Source organism: Lutra lutra, chromosome 7 (assembly GCF_902655055.1).
Source record: "Lutra lutra chromosome 7, mLutLut1.2, whole genome shotgun sequence".
Classification (NCBI taxonomy): Eukaryota; Metazoa; Chordata; class Mammalia; order Carnivora; family Mustelidae; genus Lutra; species Lutra lutra.
This window is the reverse complement of record NC_062284.1, coordinates 130,221,936-130,246,374: the sequence shown is the minus strand read 5'-3', so window position 1 is coordinate 130,246,374 and position 24,439 is coordinate 130,221,936. Positions and strand designations below refer to the sequence as shown.

At 54.7% G+C, this 24,439-nt stretch overlaps 2 protein-coding genes across 2 annotated transcripts in view; both read right to left on the bottom strand.

The window, feature by feature from the left end:
- Positions 1-4,565: 4,565 nt before the first annotated feature.
- On the bottom strand, positions 4,566-9,966 carry NGB (neuroglobin). Its single transcript, XM_047736048.1, has 4 exons — positions 9,637-9,966; positions 8,095-8,206; positions 7,143-7,262; positions 4,566-5,744 (listed from the first exon to the last, which is right to left on the bottom strand). Exons 1-4 carry the CDS (start codon positions 9,723-9,725, stop codon positions 5,610-5,612), a joined length of 456 nt encoding a protein of 151 aa, XP_047592004.1. The 5' UTR covers positions 9,726-9,966; the 3' UTR covers positions 4,566-5,609.
- Positions 9,967-13,609: 3,643 nt separating this feature from the next.
- POMT2 (protein O-mannosyltransferase 2) overlaps positions 13,610-24,439 on the bottom strand; it is a 43,191-nt gene continuing 32,361 nt past the window's right edge. The window contains exons 13-21 of the mRNA XM_047736032.1: positions 23,413-23,564; positions 22,872-22,963; positions 21,746-21,822; positions 18,793-18,864; positions 18,431-18,490; positions 18,230-18,335; positions 17,193-17,333; positions 16,920-17,034; positions 13,610-16,105 (exon numbers count right to left, since the gene is read on the bottom strand). Of these exons, the coding sequence (XP_047591988.1) occupies positions 16,000-16,105; positions 16,920-17,034; positions 17,193-17,333; positions 18,230-18,335; positions 18,431-18,490; positions 18,793-18,864; positions 21,746-21,822; positions 22,872-22,963; positions 23,413-23,564 (921 nt within the window). The 3' untranslated portion in view covers positions 13,610-15,999. The remainder of the gene's footprint in view (positions 16,106-16,919; positions 17,035-17,192; positions 17,334-18,229; positions 18,336-18,430; positions 18,491-18,792; positions 18,865-21,745; positions 21,823-22,871; positions 22,964-23,412; positions 23,565-24,439) is intronic.

The following is a 24,439-nucleotide window of genomic DNA, read 5'->3' as shown; positions in this document are numbered from 1 at the left end:
TCTGTATCAGCGGGCCAGCAGGATTGGAGACCTAGATGATTGATAGAGCGGGGCTGGGAATGGGACTGTGGCACAGGCCGAGAGGGAGGCCAGGAGGAAGGCCTGGTGCTAGGGAGGTCCAGGACTTCCACCAGACAGGGCTGTGCCCACTGGGGCACTGGAGCCCCTGACTGCATGCCGGACTGTGGGCTACAGGAGGCCACTGGGCTCTGGGACCCTCTGCCTAGAGGCCAAACTTTGGGGAAGCTTCGGGCTCCTCCAGGGCTGGCTCCCCACCACCTAATTCTGTAGTGCTGGGGGGAGCTCAGGTCTGAGGACACTTCGAGCTGGCCACAGCCAGGTTCCTGAGTCAGCTCTGGAGCAGGCCCCAGGTGAGCCGGGGGAGCTGGCTTACAGGAAGGCAGTGCACGGTTTTCTCAGCAGGGCTGCTTTCTAAACATCGGATGGGCCCTGGGGCCCGACAGTCCTGCAGATCTCCAGCCGCAGACGCTGCCATTCTCCACCCTGGCTGCAAGTGAGAATCTCCCGGGAGAGTTTAAACGATCCCAGTGTCCATACCCCATCCCCGAACAACCCAAAGTTTCTGGGGTGGGGCCCAGGCACCCCTATTTTACAACCCCCCCCCCCCCCCGCAGCTGACTCTAGTGTCCGGGAGGGTAGAGAGGGCAAGGCTCTTGTGGACAAGCGAGGGGGGAAGCTGGTCTCAGCCCCTCCCGCGCTGTATGTTCCTTGGAGCGTGCCAGCCAGCAGCGTATCTAAGGACAAAGCCGCAGGCTGGGAAGGCCTCCAGGGAGCTCAGATGTCCGGTGTGGGTAGGCCATCCACAGGCCCGAACAGTTGTCTCCTGTCTTCTAAGCGATTAATCCCTAGCACCCACACAACTTCCGTTATCATCATCTTACTTTGTAACAAGGACCATTGTTTGAGCCGGAGGGACACACACAGGGCCTCAAGGATCACTTGAGGCCACCATGTCCTCATCAAGTCCTGAAGAATCACCGCTCCTCTCCCTTCTGAACACAGAGCCCCACGTGGCTTTCACGGCAACCTTCCCATTTGGGTTGCAAGATTATAAATGCAATAAGCCATGTATATGATGGATGTCAGCAGGGTCAAGTGCTTTGAGGAAGGGTGGGGAGTGGCTGCACATGGGGAAGCTCTGGAGGTGAGACGTGGGGGCGTGGGGGCTGCATGGAGGGGGTGGGGGGCAGATCCGGAGGAAATAAATATACAGCAGGGGGAGGCCGTCTGGGAGGGCAGCAGGACCCTGGGCTTTACTCCAGCGACGTGAAGGCTACTGGAGGATTCCAAGTGGGTAAGAGATATGATCACCTTAGGCTCCGAGGTGATCATTGCAACCTCTCGGTGGAGAAAACGTGGAGGACAAAACCCCGCTGGGGCTCTGCAGGAGGCCTCCAGGGAGACACCGTGGTAGCTCCGACAAGACTGGGGCAAGGAATAAGGAGGAAGAGGGAGAAGCTCGGATCAGGTCTGAGGACTCGTGGACGGATTAGATGGGTCTGAGAGAAAGCAAGGAAGTGCGGAGGGCCTCCCAGTTCTTTTGCCTGAATGGCTGGATAAACGGGTTTACCAAGGCACAGGATGCTGGAAGGAGCCTGTCAGGGAACATACCAGGCTCTACTTTGGTGGTGTCATGCTTGAAATGCGTAGTAGGGACGTTGGGCAGGGGCTGGATATGGGTCTGGAGTGGGGCGCATTAGGCTGGAGATGTGACCGGAGTCATCAGCATCCCTCCAGGGTGTTTAAAGCATGGGACCGTCTGGGACCCGAGCTGGAGGCCAGGGGGGTCCAGGGCAGATGGGAGGGGAATCTTCAGGGAGCAGAAGAATGGGCATTAATGAAGGAGGAAAGCCGGGAGACCCTGGCATCTGGAATCCAAGGGGAAAGAAAAGGACTCAGAAAGGAAGCAGGGAGCACCCAGTGCTGACCACACGTCAGTGACTACGGGGCACAGAGGAGTAAGTTCAAAGACACCCCCAAGAAAGTACCAGCCAACTCAGAACGCTGAGATGCCACTGGACAAGTGAGCGGGTTTCTCCCACAGATCAAAGGCATAGGGAGAAGGGACAGGGGCTGGCTGAGAATGAGAAGTTTAAGAGGCCCAACCAGAGGCCATGTTTGGTCCTTGACTGACCAAACCACCTGCAAAAGATATCAGGGGAATCTGCAATCAGGGAATCTGCAATCAGGGGAATCTAGAACCAGCCCGGGTATTAGGCGATGCTAAGAGATACTGCTCATCTTGGCAGGTATTTTGATGGCGGAGATTAAGGTGGAAAAGGTATCATCAGCCACATGTTTCCGTGGAAGACTTTACAGGAGAAAGAGCACGAAGTCTGAGATTCACTTTTAAAACTCTCCAGCCAATAGGGGTGCCTGGTGGCTCAGTGGGTTAAAGCCTCTGCCTTTGGCTTGGGTCATGATCTTGGGGTCCTGGGATCGAGCCCTGCATTGGGGTGTCTGCTCAGCAGAGAGCCTGCTTCCCTCTCTATGCCTGCCTCTCTGCCTACTTGTGATCCCTCTCTCACTCGCTCTCTGTCAAATAAATAAATAAAATCTTAAAAAAAAAAAAAAAACCTCTCAGCAGAATAAAGGGGGCAGGAGAGGTCTGGAGTTGCTCACATTGATGCTGGGTGAAGGGCACACAGAGATTCATAGGCTCAGGTTTTTGTGTATGTGACATTTTTCTAGAAGAAAAAGTTTAAAAGGAATGAGTGATCAATTCTTCCAAGAGCTGCTGATCAGAGGAGCAAGGTGAGAGCAGGGACTCAGGCTCTGACCTGGGCAGGACGGAGGTCCTAGGGGAGCCTGGTGGAACAGAAGGGGGCGGGCATGAAAGCCTGGTGAAGTAGGTCCCCACTCTCTCAAAGGAATGTGGAGAACGGCGAGGGAAGACCCTTCGGAAGAGTTCTGCTAGAGGAAGTAGAGAAGCAGGGTGGTAGCTGGCAAGGGAAGGGTTGAGGGAGGGGTGGCCCCTTGTAGAAGACGGCAGATGGGGGCTGGCAGGACGCGGAGGTACACAGGAGAGAAATCAGAGCTGAGACAGGAACGGAGAAAGAAGCAACCACACCCCACCACAGGCACACACACTCGCACACACACATGCACGCGCACACAACCTGAGCTTAGGATGGCCCAAGCTCCAGGGCACAGAAGGCCGTTGGGCTTTTTTGGAACCAGGCCATCCCAGCGAAATATTCGGGAGCTGCAGGCCCCAGCGTGGTCCCCCGATTGTCCGATGTTACTAGGGCTCACAGTGGAGGAGGCCCTCTCTCCCCGGAGCCCTGCGCTCCAGAGAAAATTCTTGTGGTGCCGCAGCAGGGAAAAGCATTCCTAACATGCCCCAGGCTCCATGTCCGTGGCCACACAGGCTGCCAGGCCCGGTCACCTGAGCTTACCCAAAACCAGGCTCCAGCTGGGAGCTAGGGAGGCCCTGGTGGCACCAGCAACATTGGTCTGGGCTGAGAAAACTAAAGTCTTAGGTCAACACCAGCGGGCCCAGGGGCGGCCCTCCAGCCATTCACAGCCTGTTCACGTGAGACCCACTCTAAATGCTGCTGCCCGTCCCCAGGTCCTGGCTGGGTCTCTACCCCCATCTGCCTGATCCTCATGAACACACACACACACACACACACACATGTTCACACTTGCTCACACTTGCTCACACTCACTCTTCAACTCCGGAAAGGTAAACCCATTTAATCTCCTTAAAAAAGCCCACTCTGGAATTGGCACCTGCCCAACCAGGGAAGGTCTACAAGATTTCCTCGGAGACCCTGTGAATCTTTGGGGCCCTCTGCTGCTGCCCCAGCACCTGGCCCACTCCTCTCCCTGGCCTGACCTTGTCCCCCAGGAGGTGGGCTCCCAGACTCCTGACCAGCGATCTGCTTCACACCGTGGATTAGTGTGGGTGTGTGTTGGAACAAAACAACCCCAAATGTATAATGGCACAAACACAATAGAAGTTTATGTCTCTTTCCTATAAAATTCAAAATGGGTGAGTCCTCGTTGCACAGGATGGAGAAGCTCCTGGGTCCTACCCGGTACTTCTGATTAGTGGGTATGCTCCTCCAAGCAGCACTTCAGGAACCCAGGCTCCTTCCACCTTGTGGCTCTGCCACCTTCAACACGTGGCCCTCAAGGTCACTGTAAGCTGTGCATCAGGCTTGGTAGAGGGATCACAGAACTCAGAGGAGCATGCAGGGGTTTGAAGGGGTGCACATGTCCACACATTCCATTGGTCAGAATTCTGTCACGTGCCCCCACCTAATTGCAAAGGAGGCTGGGAAATGTTGTCTGGCTTCATGCCCCAGAAGAAGAAGAATTGAGCTTGGTGTCCCGCCAGCCAGTTTCCATCACAGACCCCCAGCTCCATCTCTGCCACTGGCTTCTGGCCTTCCCCATGCCTCTCCTTTCTCTTATACCCACCCCGGCCTCGGCCCTCCCCACCCCATCCTCCCACCTTGCCCTTAGGTCCCCTGCCCTGCAGCTTCCTCTGGCCACAAGCCAACAACCAAGAAAGGACCAGTCCCGGCAGGTCAGAGAGGCACACAGAGCAGGTTTATTCCTCATGAGTTTACACAACCACCACACGGAGCAGAAGGTAAGAGTGCAGACAGCTTGGGGCGAGGGCGGAGGGCCTCTCCGGCCACTCTCTCTCTGGTCCAGCAGCCTAGGTCCAGGCACGCAGCAGGTATTAAACATGGGGAGCTGTGGCCCCACAGTCCACGTGAGCAGTGGCAGAAAGGAGGCTGGGGGCGGGGGGCGGGGATAAGACCCAGCCCTGCTGGAGCGGGTGGGGAAGAGCCATCTGAACTCAGGTCTCTTTGGCTCTTTGAAATGAAATCACCCCTCCTTCCTTGCACTTCCCCCTTCCCATCCACCCCCCTCCCCCGGCTGGCTAGCTGTTCCTGCAGAGTGGTACTAAAGGAGCTCCCAGCAGCAGCTTGAATGGGGGGACGGGACACAGCAAAAGAAATACTACCCTGGCAGGGGGCATCTGGGACCCAGATGAGATCAGCTCTCCCCTCCTCAGCGGTTCCCTTGACTACCTGCTCCCACTCCCTGGGATTCTACCACGAAGGCTAACAAAGTCCCTCCTCTATACTTGTGAAAGGCATAGGCCCCTGGGAAAGAAAAGCATGGAAGGCAGGCAAAACGGGAAGGTGTCCGAAGCTCTGCCCCCCACTCCCCTGCTTGGCCTAGGCCCACCTGACGAGGGCGGCTGACAAGCACCCATGCTATCAGAGCTCTCCACCTTCCCAGCCCCATACCACCTCTGTGGTCAAACACTGCTCTTCTCCTAGTGGAGAAGGGGATGCCAGAGGGAAAGAAGGCAGGCAAGGAAGAGGCTACTAGGGGTGCAGGGAAATCCCCTTGTGGAAGGAAAAGCTACCTCCATCTACAGTTGGAGGTGAGGGGGACGGAGACCCAGTCCTGCTCTGTCACCTCCCAGGACAGCCAAGGGGATAAGGACCAAGATGCAGGGAGGCCTAAGGGAGCCTGGGCTACCACAGACACAGAGCAACAGGCAGACACAAACAGATGGCAGCTGCCAGGTGGAGGCCCCCGGGCAGGGGCCGCGCCTCTTACTCGCCATCCCAGCCTCGACTCATGGCCTGTACCACGGCCCCGTAGAGCTGGCTCCAGGCGGCCCGCATGGCTGGTGTGAATGCGGGGCCCAGGCATTTCTCCAACATGTAGAGCAGGGACTCACCCACCGTCTGCAGAGGCAAGAGGCACCTTGTCATTCCTGAAGGCGGGAAGGCATTGCTCCATTCCACAGGTGAGAAAACTGAGGCCCGGACCCTTCTTGTCTCCTGCACGGGGTCCATGCTTCCCAAGCAGGATTCTGCCCCAATACTTGGGTACCATAGGGGACCCACCTTTCCCCCTAAATCTGAGGCTTTATAGTGCCTGAAGCATTTCACTCCATTCCCAGCCTTTACACCACCCTATGACTGGGGCCAAGGCCTTGCCTGGGAGCCCCCAGCCTAGAGAAAGCAAAGTCATTGCCCCCAGGCCTCCATTTCCTCCTCTGCAAGGCTTCACTCATGGTATTAAGAGCCCAGACTCTGCAACTAGACAGACCAGGGTTCACTTGCTTATTCTACCGTTTATGAGCTGTGTGGCCTTGAGCAAGTTTTGTGACCTCTCTGAGCCTCAGTTGCTTCTTCAGTTAAACAGGGAAAGTAAAAATTCCAATTCATTGGATTGCTGGGACAAGCAAATGAGATCACCTACAGAAAGCTCTTAGCACAGCATCTGTACACAGTGAGCCTTCAAGAATAATAATGGCTCTCATTTGTTACTGTTAGAACAAAATACGGTTTACTTAGTCCACAAATATTTACTGAAATACTGAAATATTTACTGAAGATCAGAAGATCCACTAAAGACCAGGCACTGTGGCAGTGCTCGAGACAGGACAAGACTAACTCTGTCCCTTCCTCTGGGTGCTGACCATCTGGCGAGAGAAGGGGACTCTGGGTAGACTGTCACGTCAGCAGCCTCCAGTGAACCACACCTCGAGGATTCACGCCCGCTGAGTGGGGTCGCTCCACCCTGAGCCGTCACCAGGAGGGATGCAAGCAGGGGCTGGAAGAGGACGGGCACACCGGGGCTCTACCCTCTGGGAATCCAGGCACCACTCTGCAAGGAAGCTCAGAGGGGCCACCGAATAACGAGACTCCACAGGGAAAGAGATCCTGAAGGATGACAGGCCATCCTGGATGCAGCAGCCCAGCTGAGCCCCCAGCTGAGGGCAGTACATGAGAGCCTCCAGGCCCGCCACATGGAACAAAAGCACTGCTCCCACTGAACCCAGAGAAAGGAGCAATCGTTTGCTTGGGATGGTTTTATACATAGCGATAGGAAACCAAGCAGACTGGCTAATCCCAGGGGCTCTTGAACTTTCCATGGTTCTAAGAAAAGCCACACCAGGGAAGAAAAATTGGAGGCTCAGAGAGGTCAAGGCAGTGTCAGGGGTCACACAGCATGGAAGTACCAGTTGCAGCCCACCAGCCCTAGTCATCTGAGGGTGTGGGAATGGGGAGAAAGAACAGATGGACAGGGAGGACTGGGAGCATGGTGGCCTCGGGTCAGGAAGTGCCTCTACCCACCGAGAAGGAGCTGAGCTTCACACCCACTGCACGGTGCTTCTTGCCCAGGCCGGCAAGGTAGTCCTCCAGCGAGGACAGATCCTCTACATTGGTCACTGCAGTGTCAATCACGAGCATCACCTGCCAAGGCCAAAGCAGCAGTGAACCGGAGAGGCCAGAGCAATCCCACCTGCTCACAACCATAGTCCAGAACCTGGGGGGTCCCAACCTAGAATAGGACAGGTCAACCAGGACCTTGTATTCTAGGATCTGGAAATGCAAGGCCACGGGGCATCTGGCTGGCTTCATTGGTGGAGCATGTGACTCTTGATCTCAGGTTTGTAAATTCAAGCACCAAGTTGGGTGTACAGATAACTTTAAAAAATAAGATAAAATCTTAACAAGAAAGAGAGGAAGGAAGGAAGGAGGGAGGGGAGGAGGGGAGGAGGGAAGGAAGGAAGGAAGAAAGGAAGGAAAAGAAAAGAAATGCAAGGCAATCTGTGCCTACATAGAGTAGGCACTCAACATGTGGCCAGACTACGAGTGTTATACTGTGAAGGCAACTCCTCTCCTCTGAGGGTCTCAGGGCCTGCAACATGGCAGTGGGACGGTGCTGTCTGCCCCGGCCGAGGAGAAACTGAGGCACTGTGAGGATCATGAGCCTCTAAAGGGAACCCCTAGTGGATCAGTGCCAACGCTGAGGACAAGGGGGGAGCAGGGACAAGTTGGCTGAGGCTCTGCCCCGCTCAGCACAGCCAGCAAGGAGCAGACGCCTCCAGCATGGGGTGGCTGGGGTGTGTGTGTGTGTGTGTGTGTGTGTGTGTGTGTGTGTGTGGCGGCAGTGGATGGGGTGCACAGCAGAAGGGGAATGAGACCAGGCCAGGGCAGAAGTAACCTCCCCTAGCCCGAGTCTCCCATTCTGTCCTGGGAGGACCTTCTGCTGGACTTCCAGGCTGCTCCACCTCTACCTCACCTTCCTGATGTGGTCCAGGAACTCGGGGGATGACAGGCAGTCCTCCGGGCTGGAGAACTGGCGGCAGTTATACTGGAAGAGTGGCAGCAGGTCAGGTTCCAGGTCAAAGAGCCTGTGGGGGGAGGCCAGGCGTCAGCCCCAGGAGCTCTGGGGGCCCAGTGGTGCTGGGCTGGGAGTAGGGAGGCAGGGATTCAGCTGGAAGCCAGAACACACCCTCCAACCTGGCACTGACCCCGTTGCCAGCTCTGCGGGCACCCCTTTCCCACCTCTCCCACCGGCCCGTGGGGTACCCTGAAAAGAACAATGAATCCCTAGGCCTCTCATAGGTCCTGGCATACAGCAGCCCCTCTATAAACAGTTCAGAGGGCTGGGAGAGGAAGGAGTCCTCAAATAGGAAAGCCCTTCTCTCTCTCTTCCCTTCTCTGTCTCCGTCTCTCTCTCTCTCTTCCACTCTTGGTCAGAACCTTCTAGTCTCATCATGTCCGTAGGGGCTTGGACCAGTGATGACAAACTATTAAGAACTCCTTACACTTACTGGACATTGAGTACTTTACATGTGGTTAACTTACAGATCCCTCACAATCCTAAGCAGTAGGTACAACTGTTATCCCAGTCTTACAGAGGAGGAAACAGAAGCCCAGAGAGTTTAAGTAAGCTTCCTGTGATCACACAGCTTGGAAGTAACAGAACCACAGAGGGTCCCTAAACCCACGGAGAAAACCGTGGCACAGGCAGAAGCTCTCAGTCCCTTCTGAGAGGGCTTGCTGGGCTTTTGCGCAGCCCTGCAAATGCATTCCCCCCTTGGGGAGGAGGTTTTGCAAAAGCCTCCTCAGGAGTTCTGGGCTGGCTTTGGGAGCCAAACTCCTGAGAAACCATGGTGACAGACCATTGCCTCTGCAGATGGCTGAGGGGTTACCTAGAGACTCTCAGGGTAAGGCTGGAGACTGACCTCCCTTCCCCTTGGGGTCTGTGCACCCCTCTCCCCCGTGGTGAGCCATGGGGGTCCTATCATCCCTGCCCTGGCGGTTCTCCTGTCCTAGCCCGGTCCTTCCCTGGGAAAGGTTTGCCCTTCTGCTGGCTGCTGGCCGTGTAAACCCTTAGGGCCTGGACCGTGCCCTCCGTTCAGAAACCCCAGCACAGCCTCCCCGCATGAGCCCTCGGGGTGGGGGGGGACACTTCAGGCACCACCCAAGGACTGAGCACTAAGGAGCCGAGCCAGGGAGGGGGCGCAGCACCGGGAGCAGCAGCGCCTGCTGGCCGGAGTGGAAGGAGATCTGCCCGGGAGAACCCCCGCCGGTCCCCGGAGAGTCGCCGCAAGCGCGCCCACCGGGGTGGGGGGGGGGGGAGGTGTGGAGCACAGAAGGGGCTGCGCCACCCGTCGCTGCGCTCGCTCCTCTGGCGCACATCTGGAAGGGCCCCGGCGCCAGGGCAGCGGGCCAACCTTCCCTCCCCTTCCGGACCCTTCCGGTTCAGCCGCCGGGAATCCATTTCTGGCAAGGCACCCCGCCACCCGCACCCCCGGGGCGCTCGGGGAGCCCTCACCTGGCGAACAGCACGGTGCCGTGCTCCAGCGGGCTGCGGCTCACCGCCCGCCAGCTCTGCCGGATCAGCTCGGGCTCCGGGCGCTCCATGGTCGCCCGGGGACGCGGGACGCGAGGCTGGGACCCTCGGGGCGCGGGCACCGTCACCGCACGTGCCGCGCCATCTCCGCGGCGACGCGGGCCACTCTGCACCCCCGTACGGCGCCCCCCCCCCCCGCCGGGCGGGGGCCTACCACCGCTCCCTCCCCGCCCCAGGTGGAGGCGCCCCGCCGTGCCCGCCCGGCTGGCGCTTCCGGGGACCCCGCTCCGGCCGCTGCGCCCTGCGCCCCGCGGCTCCGACAGCGCCCCGCCCCGCGCCGCCCGGCCCGGGCGCTTTAAAGCAACCTCGGCCCCCGCCCCCCTCCGTCCGTCAAGGCGCTCATCTCTGGGCAACCGGCTGTGGCCAGGGACGACCTGGTGGCCCGGGAAACGCCTGGGCTTCAGAGCTTCACAGAAATCTTCGAGCCTCTCTGGGCCTCAGTTTTTCATCCGGAAACTGGTGATGATTCCACCACTTGCTGGTTAGGGCATTAACTTAACTTGACCGCGTTAGGTAGGCTCTGCGCGTGCCACCTCTCCACAAGCTTCCCTCAGGTGCTACCTGGAGGCATTAGAGTTCGCCATCCCCTTGACACAGCTTCTCCTTCCTTCTGCCCCCACGTGGGACCGGGGGATGCCCAGCACCTGCCTGTGTGACCAGGCTGAGGCTGGAGAGGCCCTCTGCCTGACTCTGTGTCTGACCGAGGCAACCTCCACCTCCACTCCCAACCCCTGTCCCTGCACACCAGGGCTCTGACATCTTAGGGCCAGGGCCAGGACCGCCCCATTTCCAGTCAGGCCTGCGGGTTCTTGAGACAGCTCCAGTCTGGCCGCAGCTCTGCTTGGCCAGGGCCAGGTCTAGGGCCCTGCAGCTGGGACCACTGCAGTACCTGGACATCCAGGGAGCTAAGTTCCAGCATTCTACTATTCCACGATTTTCAATAGACTTTTAAAAATTTTAAATAGGGGGCGCCTGGGTGGCTCAGTGGGTTAAGCCGCTGCCTTCGGCTCAGGTCATGATCTCAGAGTCCTGGGACTGAGTCCCGCGTCGGGCTCTCTGCTCGGCAGGGAGCCTGCTTCCCTCTCTTTCTCTCTCTCTCTGCCTGCCTCTCCATCTACTTGTGCTCTCTCTCTGTCAAATAAATAAATTAAATTAAAAATAAATAAATAAATAAATTTTAAATAGAAGTACTATTTTGTTCTTTCAACTGAAGTTCAGATAGTAGAATCTCATGCTTGTCATTCAGGGTATGAAGCTGACCACCTGTTAGGCCCAAGCTTGATTCTCTCTTCTTTTAAGGGGGTGAGGGAGGGGCAGCGGGAGAGAGACAGACTCCCCACTGAGCAAGGAGCCCCACACCAGGACCCTGAGATCATGACCTGAGCCCAAAAACAAGTTGGAGGCTTAACTGACTAAGTCACCCAGGTGCCCCGAAGCATTTTTCTTTCAAGCATGAAAGTTCCTCCGGCCCAGGGCTAGTCACCCAGGCTTTGGAGAGCCAAACCCTCATTTATCCTTCATTATTTCCAGTCTCTGAGCCCAGCTCCTCTCAGCCTCCTTGCTTCTCTCTTTCAGTGTCCTCAGTAAGGGGGTCGGGCAGTAGGGTCTCAAGGAGCCTTTCAGCCCACCTCCTTTGGCTCATGGATACAAGATGGTATTCGGGCCAGGGGTCATGAACAGGCTGAGGCTCCATGCCCAGGAATTTGGAGTATACCCTATTCCTTTCTTCCCCATCTCCCCACACACCTCTGGGGTCTCTGCGCTGAGCAGGAGAGCAAGGGTAAGGCAGCCTGGCTTTTGTCCAAAAGAGTCCAAGATCCCCGAGGAAGTGCACAAAGGGACTGGAGGCAAAAGGGAGAGGAAAGCTAGGTTACTCGAGGGCTGGATTTCTCATTCAGTACCCATGGCCCTGCAGCCAGGTCTGCAGGTCTTGGGGGGAAGGCCACATAGGTCTCTGGTGACTTCCACCTTTCAGTGCCCAGATGCCCTGAGCCTTGTGCAGGCCACCGGGCTTATCTAAGGCCTCCCACCCCACTCGTGTGCACTTCCTGCAAGAGTCTACACTGGGGACCTTCTTGCCTCCTTTCCCCTTTGGACAGGGTCTGGGTCTGATAAGTTAACGGCAGCTAATGGCGTTAGCTGGTAAGTGGTGGAGGCAGCACTCACTCTGTCTCAAGTCAGGAGGAGGGGGCTCAGGGCGCTATAATCTCTGCTTCCCTGGAAAAAGGACCTGAGAACCTGGCTGGGCCTGAGCAGGGCCGGGCGGAGGGAGGGTGCTCCGACCAGGAGACAGAGGGTCTGAGTCCGTGTCGGAGGGCTGAAGAAGTCACAGGAGCTCCTATGGTTGCCTGGCATCTGCCCATGACCTGGAAGCAGGTTCTAGCGGAGGCGAGGGGAGTGTTGTTCTAGAGCCAGTGCTCGCTGACGTGGAGCCGGCGACAGGAACAGAGCCAGCGTCCACTGAGCCATCTGGTCCCAACTCTTTGCAAGGGTCTTTACATCATTCACTCTTCATCCTCACCAGACCACTATCGAGGAGGTACCATTTGTTGTCCTCTGGTTACACTGGAGGAAACAGAAGCCCGGGGCTGTGGTCATGTGTCCCAGATCCCACAGATGTACACGGCGGGGCCGGGATTTGCCCTCAAGTCTGATTCCAGCCCATTCTCCAGGCCCCTGTGCTCCACTCTGGCGGACTGTGAGCAAGAGCTGTGTCCACAGTTGAGAACAAGCCAAGGGCCCTGGGTCTGGGTCAGTGGTGTCCCGGAGCTGGCTCTTCGGTGGCCTCAGAGAGCCAGCTGTACACAGCTAGCTTTCCAAAATCTCACATAGTGACATCAGGATGGTAGCCTGAAATGGGCCATGGTGGGAGTATTTACACCACGGAAACTGGCAAGTGCCACCTCTCAGGGCTCTTTTTCCTGAGAGACGACTGGGCTGGGTCCAGCAGCGAACACCGGCCCCCGGGTCAGCTGTGGATGCACTAGGCAGCGCGACAAAGGAACACGCTAAATCTGCACACGTCTGAGCTGCGTCCAGGCCTTCTCCCCAGGGATCCAGGCTTTCCAGGTTGTTCTGGGAAGGGGCTTCTAGCCCCAGGACGAAGCTGGAGCAACAGAAAAGGCTGGCTTGGTGCTCAGTCCTGGCCCCGCTGTCGACTGAGCACGGAATTCAGGCAGATGTTCCGGCAGATAACAACCTTTCAGCACTGAGATTAATCAACCAGCACTGACCTCGCTGTGCCTTCATGAGGATCCAGTGACACAGAGCCATCGGGCTTGGGAAAGTAAGCTGTGCCAGCCGAGACATGTTTGGTCCTTTTCTAACCCGCCCAGACTTGGTGTTTTCCATGCCTTGAAGATATGCATGAGCCCCTCCCCACCCCCTCCAGCCACTCTGGTCCCCAGAGGCCGCCCCCACTTCACAGAGAGGCTACTCCTCTCCTCCCCCATCTACTGCCAACACATCTCACATCTTTTGGACCCTTAGCGTCACTCCTCACAACAGAAGACCCCTGGCGGGATGGGGCCTCTGGCGAGCACAATGGAAGCTGCTACAATGCTGGGCCACACGGCTGCCTCAGGAGCGGACAACTGTTCCTCTCTCGTGCTCCTTGCCCCCCTGCATGGCGAGTTATAAGAGAAAAAGCAAGGTCCAGCTTCCTACTTATTTTGGACTAAGTTAAAATAAATTAAAAGAACAACCAACATTACTCAAGCAACCTTGTAGGTGGGAGGGCCCAAATGTCCCCTGGGGTAACGAGGCTCACCTGCCCAGCCAGGGCCTCGGACACAGACACAGTGGAATGGTTCCTGCACTCAAAACATTCCTGTCTTCTCTCTGGGAACCCAAAGGAAAGTCAGATTCAATTAAGGACAAGAAGAACACCATGGCATTCAAAATAAGAGCTATTTATTACAAAAGTAAACGGCCTCTGATTATCCGTGGAAACTTTTTAAAAAATATATAAAATTGTGGCTCAAACAGCTGGCTGGAGTTTGCGCTAACAAACATCTTCTTCCTCCACCAGCGAGTCTGTAGGGCACGTCACATTTCCATGAATTCCTGGGCCCCAGAGCCCACATTCAGAGCCCCACCTTGATTGCCCATCCCCAGAGTCTGCCGCCAACCGAACCTGAGCATGGAAGCTGCATCAGCCCATACGGCCTCGTCCACAGAGAACGTCTGCCAGTCTGGGCTAAGAGGAAGAGGAGGGAGTAAGCCAACAATTCTTCTCTCATCCTTGGAAAGCAGTAGAAGAGACAGAGGAGCCCCTTGTCCCCAGTGTGGCCAAACTAGGAGGGAGCCATGGGCAGGAAGCTTTCTCCTTCCTCGCCCTCACTCAGAGTGGCTGTCTCTCTGGTTCCTCAGAGTTCCTCCCTTCCAACCAGCTCCTAGTAGGAAATAAGAAGGTACAAGGGGACCTCGGTCCCCTCCCAGTTGTCGTGGGGCCATGGGTCTTGGCTGAGGGGCAAGGACAGACTCCCACTTTCTCCCTCCAGGAGAACCCACCCGGATGGCTGCCCCACCCAGCTCAGGAGACACCAACTCCACCCATGGAAGGAGAGACAGTGGTGCAATGCGGTGGAAGGGGTGAGCAGAGGTTCTTCATCCCGGCTTTCCCCCCCTTCCAGAAACACAATTAGGCCCACAGCCCAGACTCAGCACACAGGCAGCACTTCCTGCCAGGGGAAGTCAAAAGGGCTGCAGCCCTGGGAGAGGGAGGTCATCACACCCCAGATCTAATTAACAAACCTGCCTTGCTTTTGACATTGCTGCATTTCCTCTATTAACATTAATGATGGCTGGTCGGAATGGCTAACGATGGCCAGAAGCATCCCTCCCCATGCCCAGTAGGTAGCACAGCCTGTCCCTGGGCCCAATTTCCAGTCTCCGTGGCAACCGCCTCCGGAAGATGCTCTAAAGAGCTCTGACCCTGTCAGAATCGGTGGGGGTACAGAGGAGGGAGGATGAAGTGTGGCAGAGCCTCATCATTAAACCGGGAAGCATCACAGTCCTCTGAGACAAAATACTCTGTCACACACCGGCGGGAGGGAGGTGGCTGAAGCATGGGCCTGGGCCTGGTGTGGTTCTGACCCAAGGGCTTTCTTAATCTCTTCCATTTGGGGAGGAAGTGAAAGGAACAGCTCTGAGCTTCTTGTTTGGGCTTTTAAGTGGTAGAAAGTAGAAGCTTTGCTGCATTTCTAGGTGCTCTGGGTCTTTGGGAGAAAGAGATCGGTGAAACGGTGACAGAGAGAGGGAAATGAAATGTATCCAGGGCAGCAGGGAAGACTAGAGAAGTGGGGAACATCTCATGAGTGACAGGAGCAGCAACCCAGATGGGCTGGGGCAGCCCACTGGGACCACAGCGTGGCACCACAGATCCCCACCCTGCTGCCCACCAGCCTCGGCTGCTAAGGGGCCCCAGAGGTTCTCCCAACCATGGGGAGAATGCATCTGCGCCACCTCGTAGCCAGGCTGGATGCGGAGGGAGAAGGACGGACAGCAGGAACCACCTCCGGCACACAGGGCCTGGGAACACAGAGCAGCCAAGGATAGGATGCCATTCCTCCCACCAGTCATCCAGAGCCCGGTCCTCTGTGCACACTGCAGGCAGGAAGTGCAGGCACCTGCTGCCCCAGGGACTTGCTGGCAGTTCCCCCTGGGAAGCAGCTGGGAGGCCGGCCCTCCAGCTCAGGGGCGCTCAGTTCTGTTTGTTTGTGGGGAGAAGGCAGCACGGCTTTGACAGCCCCATCTCTCTGTCCTTGGTGATATCCCAAAGTGGGCCCCGTGAGCTCAGCCTTCTTGGAGGTCAGAGAATTTTTGGTGGCTCTTTTTTTCAAACTAAATCCAGTGTGAAAGAAATACCAGAAAATACTACTATAGCCCTGGACTATTTCTTACAGTTTATGACACTCAGCTGTCCACAGTCACGGTCCGTATTCCACAGGTTTATGGACAAATGAACCCTCCCACTCCCACACACTCACCCCCACTCTCTCACACACTCATCCTTCCTTATGTTGCACACTCGGGGAATCGGGCCTGAGAGATGGCCTCTGTTGCTGAGCCATTCCCAGCGGCGGGATCTCTGCAGACAGCACTGCGGCTCTCCCTAGTGTTGGGTTAAATTCCAGGTATGCTCCCAGAGCTTGATCCTGGCAGGCAGCAGAATTCCTCAGGCTCCTCGAGCAGCTTTGCCCACAGCTGGGAAGGTCCAGGGACTGGCTGCACAGCTGGCTGTCCCCAGAAAGTTCCTGGACTCAGGCTGGAGTAGCAGTAGCCTCAGAAGTCCCATGATTCAAGCCATCTTAGTCCTGCCATGGGACTTCGGGGGTCCTGGGCTAGGGGACCGACCATCCCGTAAGCCAGAGGATGGAAGAGGTAGAAGCTGTGAGAGAGAATCCAGAGGGAGGCCATTGGTACCCAGTGTCCCGGGAGAGGCAAGGGCCCCACGGATCTTTGAAATTCAGCAGCCCCTGCTGGAGCTTATCAGCTCTTCTCTACCTACAGGACCTACTCCTCATCACCATGTCTGAGTTCAACATGTAGGCACACCATAGTCCGAGGGCTTAGCAGATGCTGGCTTAACGACAAAGAAGGAAAGGCTCCTCCCAGGAGGCCCAGGGGAGAGACCAGTCCCAGGGGCTGGTCGGGTCTGGCCATGGCTGTTTGGCTCAGAGTACTTGTTAAAATGTGCATGTGCCCTCAGATCACAGGCCCACCATTTCCTGTTCACACTTTAACGCTGCCTCCCAGGCCCCTTAAGGCCAGTGACTCTCACAGGGGATCTGAGCCTGGCCCAGAGCTGGGGCAGTGGGGCCAAGCAACACCCTCCTGACAGTTATTCTGAGCTACGCCCCACACCCTTCCCTCACCCTCTGCCTCGCCCACCCCCGCCAGGGCTGTCGGGTGGGAAGCCGAGGCGACTAAAGAAAGGCAGCTGGGATGGTACAAAAGCTGGGGCCCACTGGCAAAAAGAAAGAACACACAGCCCCAACTTTCTCCTATCTGGCTCCACATCGGGGTCACCTGGGGAGCCCTGAAAACTGGCTCAATTGAATCAGAGTCTCCAGAGATGGGGCCCTGGCACCACCCTGCTTTAAGAGCACCCCAGAGGACTCTAAAATGCACCAAAGGCAGAGGCATCAGAGTTGCAGGCAGGGAACAGGGGGGCAGCAATATGAGGGGTAGGGGCTACTCACCTGTAGGCAGTTCCCAGAAGCAGGCTCAGGAGTCCTGCCGCATACATGCCCCTGGCCAGGAAAGGCGAGGCCAGACTCCAGGCACAGAGCTGCAGGACAGTATCCCACAGAATCCCTGAGAGAAAGAAGAGAGCCAGGCCTAGCCCCAGGCTGTCAGAGGATGGCTTCCCGGGAAGCAGCACAGAGCAGCCATCTAGGTCAGGAAACAGGGAGACTCCCCTTCGGTGCTGCTCCCCCGCCCTCCTCCCCCAAGGCCAGGTAGGCGGTGCTGACCTGTCAACATGCTGGAGAAGAGCATGGCTGGGAAGTAGTGGTGGAAGTAGAGGATCCGGCCCATCAGGAAGAATGGGAAGTAATGGAGCATCCAGCCGAGCAGGAGCTGACCGCCTCCTTGCAGCAGGACCTGGGACAGCCCTGGACCCCCAAGCAGCACAGCGTGGTCAGCAGCCAGGGAGGAGGCAGAGACCCCTGCTCTCATCCAGTTCTGCCCCTTCCTTGCAGGGGGACTGGACTAAGCCACGTGCCCTTACTGGGCCTGCCTCCCTCATTTGGAGCGCCAAGCAAGCTGCTAAGCGAGCCCACAGCAGCTGGACGAGAGGAGCAGCTGGCCCTCGAGAGCCTTGCTCACCGCCTGCTTGGAGAGGCCTCAGCACCCATGCAGATGCACCAAACGGCAGCGGGAGACAGCCCAGCCTCCAAAGCAGCCAAGATGCCGCACAGCCCACAGACAGCTGCCCCCACCCCACTGCCGCCTCCCACATCTCCGCGGCTGCGTGGGCCTTTGCAGCGGCAAACAGGGTGGCGGAGAGGTCAGAGATGAGGATGCATGGTACAGAGGGGGTCTAGGGCCATGGCTGTTCACACGGGAGCTGCATAGGGTAAAAAGAGCCTGTGGGAAAGTCTCAGGGGCTGTGGTCCCTACCCTGCTAGAGGACGGGGCCAAGGAACAGAGAGCAACAGAGAAGAAAAGGTGGGCAGCTCTATACAGAGCATAGAGGTTCGAAGTGAGGGCTCTAAAGTCAGACCACTTGGGCCTGAACCTTAGCTCTACACTTACTAGTATATGTCCTGGGATAAGTCCCTTCTCTTCATGCCTTTGTGCTCTAAGCCATAAAATGGCATTAAGAATGTTCTATTCTACAGGGCTGCTGAGAGGATGGAGTGTTTAACACAGTATTGGGTATTTGGTGACTGAGCCCTAAAAAGCAAAGAACAAGGGAAGCGGTGGGGTAGTGAAGGTAGAATGGCCTGTCGGCAGAGCAGGCTCCGGCCAGGTGCTAGGTCAGGGGAGGAAGACCCCAGGGACCGACCTTCCACCTCCGCAGGCAGGTGTGCCCCTCTCTGCACAGCTACAGCAATGATGCTCCCCAAGAGAACGTAGAGGGCAATGCTCAATAGATTCAGCCACCAAACCACCTGCATGGGAAGGAGAATGGGTGGGTGAGAGGAGAGCCACAGCCCCCCGCGGACCCAGGCTGAGGGCCCACGCAGGGAGCGTGCAGGGCACTCACCGGGTTGCCGAGCAGATACACACGGAAGTCTGTGTCGTTGATCCCTGAGAAGCGCAGGCCCTGCGGAGCAGAAGACACCCTGCTGATCCCGGACCCGGTGCACCCTGCCACACGTGCTCCAGTGGGAAGGAAGACCAGCTACCTTCCAGAGAAAGGGAGCCTGGGCAGGAGGCTCAGGGAGTGTTGATTCTATGTGAGCTCTTTGGGAAGGCCAGCTCAGAATCAGGACAGAAAACAGAGCCCTGTCTTTGGCCACCTCATGCCAGGTAAGGCCTTGCCCAGTCGTCACCCCACCCTCACCAAGTCTCAAGGTCTCTTTTTTTGCTCCATTTCCTGGGAGCAGCTCTAGCCTTGAGCCCTACCTGATAGTTGATAGGCCAGTGCCAGGGTTTGGATGTGAACTCATTGTCCTTGGGTTTGAGGCCACTGTTCCCCTGCAGGAAAATGGCAGAAAAGAATTTAGTCAAGGCAGAGAGATCTAGAGAGCTGACAACAATGTGGGGAATGGGCATCTCTGACAGATAGCCAGCTGTCAAGCGAAACCTCCCCTGTCTCCCTCCCTTGCAGGGGAAGAATCTGGTGCTTTCTCAGTCACTCTTCACCTGCTTACGACTGCCTTACTTCTGCCAACACACAAGCTTCCACTGCCACCAAGCACAGTCCATTCAGACCCACTATACTTGAGAGAAAAAAGAAGGACTTGTTTCCTGTGAGCACAAAACACATATCCATCTTCCGGACCAAGCAGAAGGTGTCTAGAGGGCTAGTTCGAGATACAAAATCAGGCTGGCTTACTTGTTCCCTCTGGAGGCCAATTTCAAACACAAAACCAGACAGTCCGATGAGTTTCTGAACTTGGAAAAAGTTACTTTAGTCTAGTGTTTGTCAACTTTATTTTTTTTTTCATTCTTGCCCCTCCTGGGGCTTTTTAGACATTTTTTTCCTAAATGCCTCCCATGACACTTTAATACCACAGCTATACTGTAAATGTGTTTACATACTGGATGACTACCTACGCTTCATACATTAGAAAGTTAAGGGTTTTTTTGCCCTCCGAGAATACATTTTACTCTGGGAGAGATACTACCCTTGTTCAGAGTGAACACTTTAGCCTGAAGGACCCAGATCTGGCACCTTTAATCCAGCAGCCAAGACTGTCCAACAGCCTGTCTCTACATGCCACAATCAGGGTTTTTCCAAAACAAGAAGGAAAAGATCAGGACCCTGGATACTAAGCACCAGGCCTGGTGCCAGCCTCATTATCAGAACAAACTGAGAAGCCACTTCCTGAGAGCAGGAGTGAGGTGTTATGAGTTAGGTCAGGGTTTCTCCACGGAAGGACCTCAGAATGAAGAATGAATCATCCCGGGCCCCAGAGGAGCTGCTAAGGGAAATCCGTTCCTTCAAACCATTGCAGTTCGGCCCCAGACTCAAGGACTCCAGCCAGAGCTATAACCAGCCACGGAAAATCCATTCACTGTGTTAGCCTCGGAAATCAGTTCCTTTACTAATCCAAGAAATGGAGGGAAGGAAAAGTCTGCAACCATTACAGGCCTATGCATTTATACATCCTTCTCTATGCTTAAAATCTAGAGTGGGCTCATCCCAGCTGACCTCAGCAGGCAAGGCAGCCTTCTCTGCACAGAACTCAGACCCTGCACTTAGCAGGCAGAAAAGCCCTTTCCTGTGTGGTTTCTCTCACCTGGACTATTTTGATCACCCTCCCCACCCTGACTCTATATTGGTTGAATAAGAAAGTCCCCTGGTGCCCCTTTATTCTTTGGCTCTACCTCTTAGATAATGAAAGAAGAAACAAGACTATTTAGACTTCGTCTTAAAATTCTACCGACACAGGATGATATTTTGGCTGACAGGCACGTATTCGAAAGAGCCACGTCATCCGGCCACAGTGACAGCTACACGCAGGGAGTCAGAGAAGAAGTGACCCAGAGACCACTTAATGTCAAGTCTTCACCTCCCAATGTGCAGAAATGACAAAATTTGAATTCTTTGATCGAATCTGGTGAAGTAAGTCAACTGTATTTACTGAGGACTGCTTACATAATCGCTTCCAGGAAAGTCCACTTGACAGCGGCTCAGCAGGGGACAAACAACGAGCACTACACCTCTCTGTGCCCCCGTGGGTGCAGAGATCATCACGTACCTGGCTTAAAATACAGAGATTCCTACACACCGTTGCAGCAGGACGCTGGCTTTCCATAAACCAGAGCAAAGGCGTCCCCCACACATCAGCACTGCAGCAGGCTTTCTCTGCTGCCCAGGGGTGAAGTGAGCTACTGCGTAGAACTTTCTCAACTTAAGCATCTCCACTCTCAATTGTTCTTATACCTTTCAGGCTAGGACTGCTGTCACACACTCAGGATGGGGAGTACCAACAATGAGTTTTACGAAACCTGCGATAGACTGAACCATGCCCCCTAACAGTTCCCCGTGTCTGGGAACATGAGTGGGCTCGCAGTGGGCATTTTATTTTGTTTTTTTTTTAAGATTTATTTATTTATTTATTTGACTGAGAGAGATCACAAGTAGACAGAGAGGCAGGCAGAGAGAGAGAGAGAGAGAGAGAGAGAGAAGCAGGCTCCCTGCTGAGCAGAGAGCCCGATGCGGGATTTAGTCCCAGGACCCTGAGATCATGACCTGAGCCCAAGGCAGCGGCTTAACCCACTGAGCCACCCAGGCGCCCCATGTGGTGGGCACTTTATACTGCAGATCAACAACATGCTCAGATCAGTATTCATGCTAATTCATTCTAATTTCCTATGCTGGAAAGAGCTATCAATATCTCAAGATCTTCAACCAAGAGCACTCTGGTTTTCGGGGACTTTGCCGTTTGAACAGATTGGAGGATCACTTAGAAGCAACAGGGTGGTGGTAACCAGTGCGGACTCTGAAAGCTGCCAGCCTGGCTCTGAAACCTGGATCCACCTCTTCCGTTTAGTTCTGTGACCCTGGACAAGTTCTTTAACTAATCTGTGTCTCGATTCCCTCATCTGTAAAGTGGGGACAATCAGCCCGTACGACTGTGATAACTGCTGAATAAGTTGGTATGGCACTGTGCTTAAAACTATGTAAGTGTGCACTGGAGTCTGTCGCCGTCACTGTCATCATCATCACTGTTATCATTCTGCAATAAGGGAAATGCCTTCAAAGACCGAGTAAAGCAGAAGCGAAGACCCTTTCAAAGTCCCCCACCAGGGGACAGTGGATCTACACCATGGCTCCTGATCTGTGATACAAATTTGTGGATGGTCGGAGCTCACAGAGAAGCCTTCAAATGAGAGGGGCCCACAGTACCCGGATCATCACCATGTGGGACTCCAGCAAGATCTCAGGAAAAGTGGGCTGTAGCACGTCCAGGCTGATGTTTGGCACTAGACAAAGAAAGGACAGAGAAGAAAACCTCGGTTACAAGCACGTTCTCACATCTGTCTGTGTTCTAATGCCGCACCTGGAGTCCGAGTATAGCTTCCCTGACGTGCTGGCTAATGAGTACGTTAGAGTGTTGAGGAGATAGAAGAAAGCTTGGCCCAATTCCTGATCATCCCTTCAGCTTATGCGAAGCCCTCATGAGGCACTTGGAGAAACACAAATGCGACAAGGCCCGTCCCCAGTGCTGCCATTGCTCTCGGCACTATCACCCTTCATCATGGTACAGGCTCGTATGCTGGGCCAGTCTGTGAGGACAGGGACCAAGTCCACCTCATTCACCAGTGTATCCCAGGGGCCCCCAGGCTTCCCACTATACTCACTAAAGAGTTGTTTCATTAGTAAACTAGCTGGTTGGCTAAATTAGGTACTAAGGAGAATTAAATAGGAAGCACAGAGAGGGGAAAACAAGCAGAAGCTTAAGAGGGGTGGTTGAGGAGGACAAACGATGGATCCAAAGACTACTGAGTTGAAGATTACATTACTGTAGAAACATCACATTGGATCTGGGAGTGCAGATATGGGGCTCAGATCAAGGGCTGTGGCCACTGCTTTCTGTGAAAGTGTTGGCTGGCTGTGGCTCTCCACAGGGGCATCACCGGAAAGCACCAGCCTGCTCTAAGCCTTGAGGGTGGGAGGAACCCAGGTACAGGGGACAGAAAAGCCCAGAAGGAGACAAGATAAGTAGACCCGCATTGCAGGCAGCAAGGAAAAGCATCAGATCCAACAAGAAGCGGGAAAATGGAACAAGGAAACTAGCTCTGGCCCACGGTGAGGTCACTGGTCAATTTAGGGGGAGTTTAAGGAGGATGGGAAGTTGACATGGATGGGAAGAAAAAGGAGCTACCTGTCAAGACACCTCATATGAAAAGATTAGGTTCAAAAAAGATAGGAAATGACAACAATGTGATATAGTGGCAGCAGAATCTATGAACATTGATTTTTCTAAGATAAGAGTTACTTATAAATGTTTCCAAGAAGTAATCTCACTCACATTTGGGATTGATATGGTCCTCCACATTCCAGATAGAGTTGAGGGTTTCCTTTAGGTATGGGGTGCAGGTAACCTCCAACTGTTCCCAGCCCCTGTGAAAAGCAGTCACAGAGGTCTCTCAGAAGACGTGACACTCACCAGAGAGTCGCGCTGTCAAATCTCTTACATTTATAGAACCTGCTCTTTTCAACCCAGTGGCCACACTTTTATCAACCTCACTCTTTTATATTCCATGACTGTCCTAGGAGGAGTCCAGCACAGAGTATTCCCACTTTAGAAAGGCCCAGAGCACTTAGAACTTCCTAGACAGATGAACAACTATTCTGTTCAACTCTCAGAACACATAAAACACCAAAGGAACTCTGGAGTTCTGTGCTCTGTAACACATGTGATGCCTTTTCTCCCTCCATCTACCACTAAAATACAAGAAAACGTGAGGTGAACATTGACAACTGGGAAAAAGAAGTTTCTGGTATACTCCTTGTAGTGTGAAAGAGGAAGTATGAGCCTCAGTTGGGACATCAAAACCCCAGAGACTCACCACTTGGGCAAGACCTTTCCCGAGGAGCCCAGGACACAACCTGTGACCAGATGGATGAGGCGAATGCGACTTCTAAGCACTTTGATCCGGTTTCCAAATTTTCTGTTTACAACCTCAATCCGCCAGAAATCATTTGAGTCACCTGTCCCATTCTGCCATGTCAATCAAGGAAAAAATACAAAGAAAGTTAAGATGACTTTAGAGAAGACATGTCAGGAAAGGGAGATGGCCCCCCTTCCAATGCCACCATGTTACAACGGTCAAAGACAAAATAGGCCTCAGTGGATGAGGCAGGAAGGGGAATGAGAGGGCCAGAGAAACACCCCAAGTGACGGACATTCCCCCAGTGCTCGCCACCACAACTAAGAAAAGTAGTGTGACTCCTGCAGCCCACACTCCAATGCTTCACAGGACTACATTTAAATTCTAAACATATGTCTTTGCTCTTAAACCAAACTCATGACAGCACCTTGAGCCAACAGAAATAGATTTGGGCCATTTGTACCCATTACTTGGCCATCTGGACACTCACTCATCTAAGCCAGAAAGGTTTGGCCTGGAGATGCTATTCTGGAAATTAAGACATTTGTGTCTAATTCTCCTCAGGAGATGCCCACAAGAAAATGATAATTAGTGGCCCGAGTAGCATGGGGTGAGCAAGCAGGAGGGGGGTTGGGAAGGCCACCTTAAGGAACCCAGAATCTTTACTGATACACTAAAGCCCCTGCAAGGGAATGTAAGATAGTCCTAAGTCTAGCTGCCCTCTCCCGTGGTTTTGTTTCCAAATCACTCTCCAAGTACTCATTGAGCTTCTTTTTCTATTAACTGCATCACCCCACGCTAGTAAAAAATCCAAAAGCACTGTGGTAACATCTCCTGCAGAACAGGGAAGTAATCCTTAAAAGTAAAGTCAATGAGGATCTGGGATCTGCAAAGAATAAACTTATATATTTACCTAGGATCATATTGTGGGTCCATGGCTTCTATGTCCACTGTGATTTAAGAAGGGACCCAAACAGTATTCATA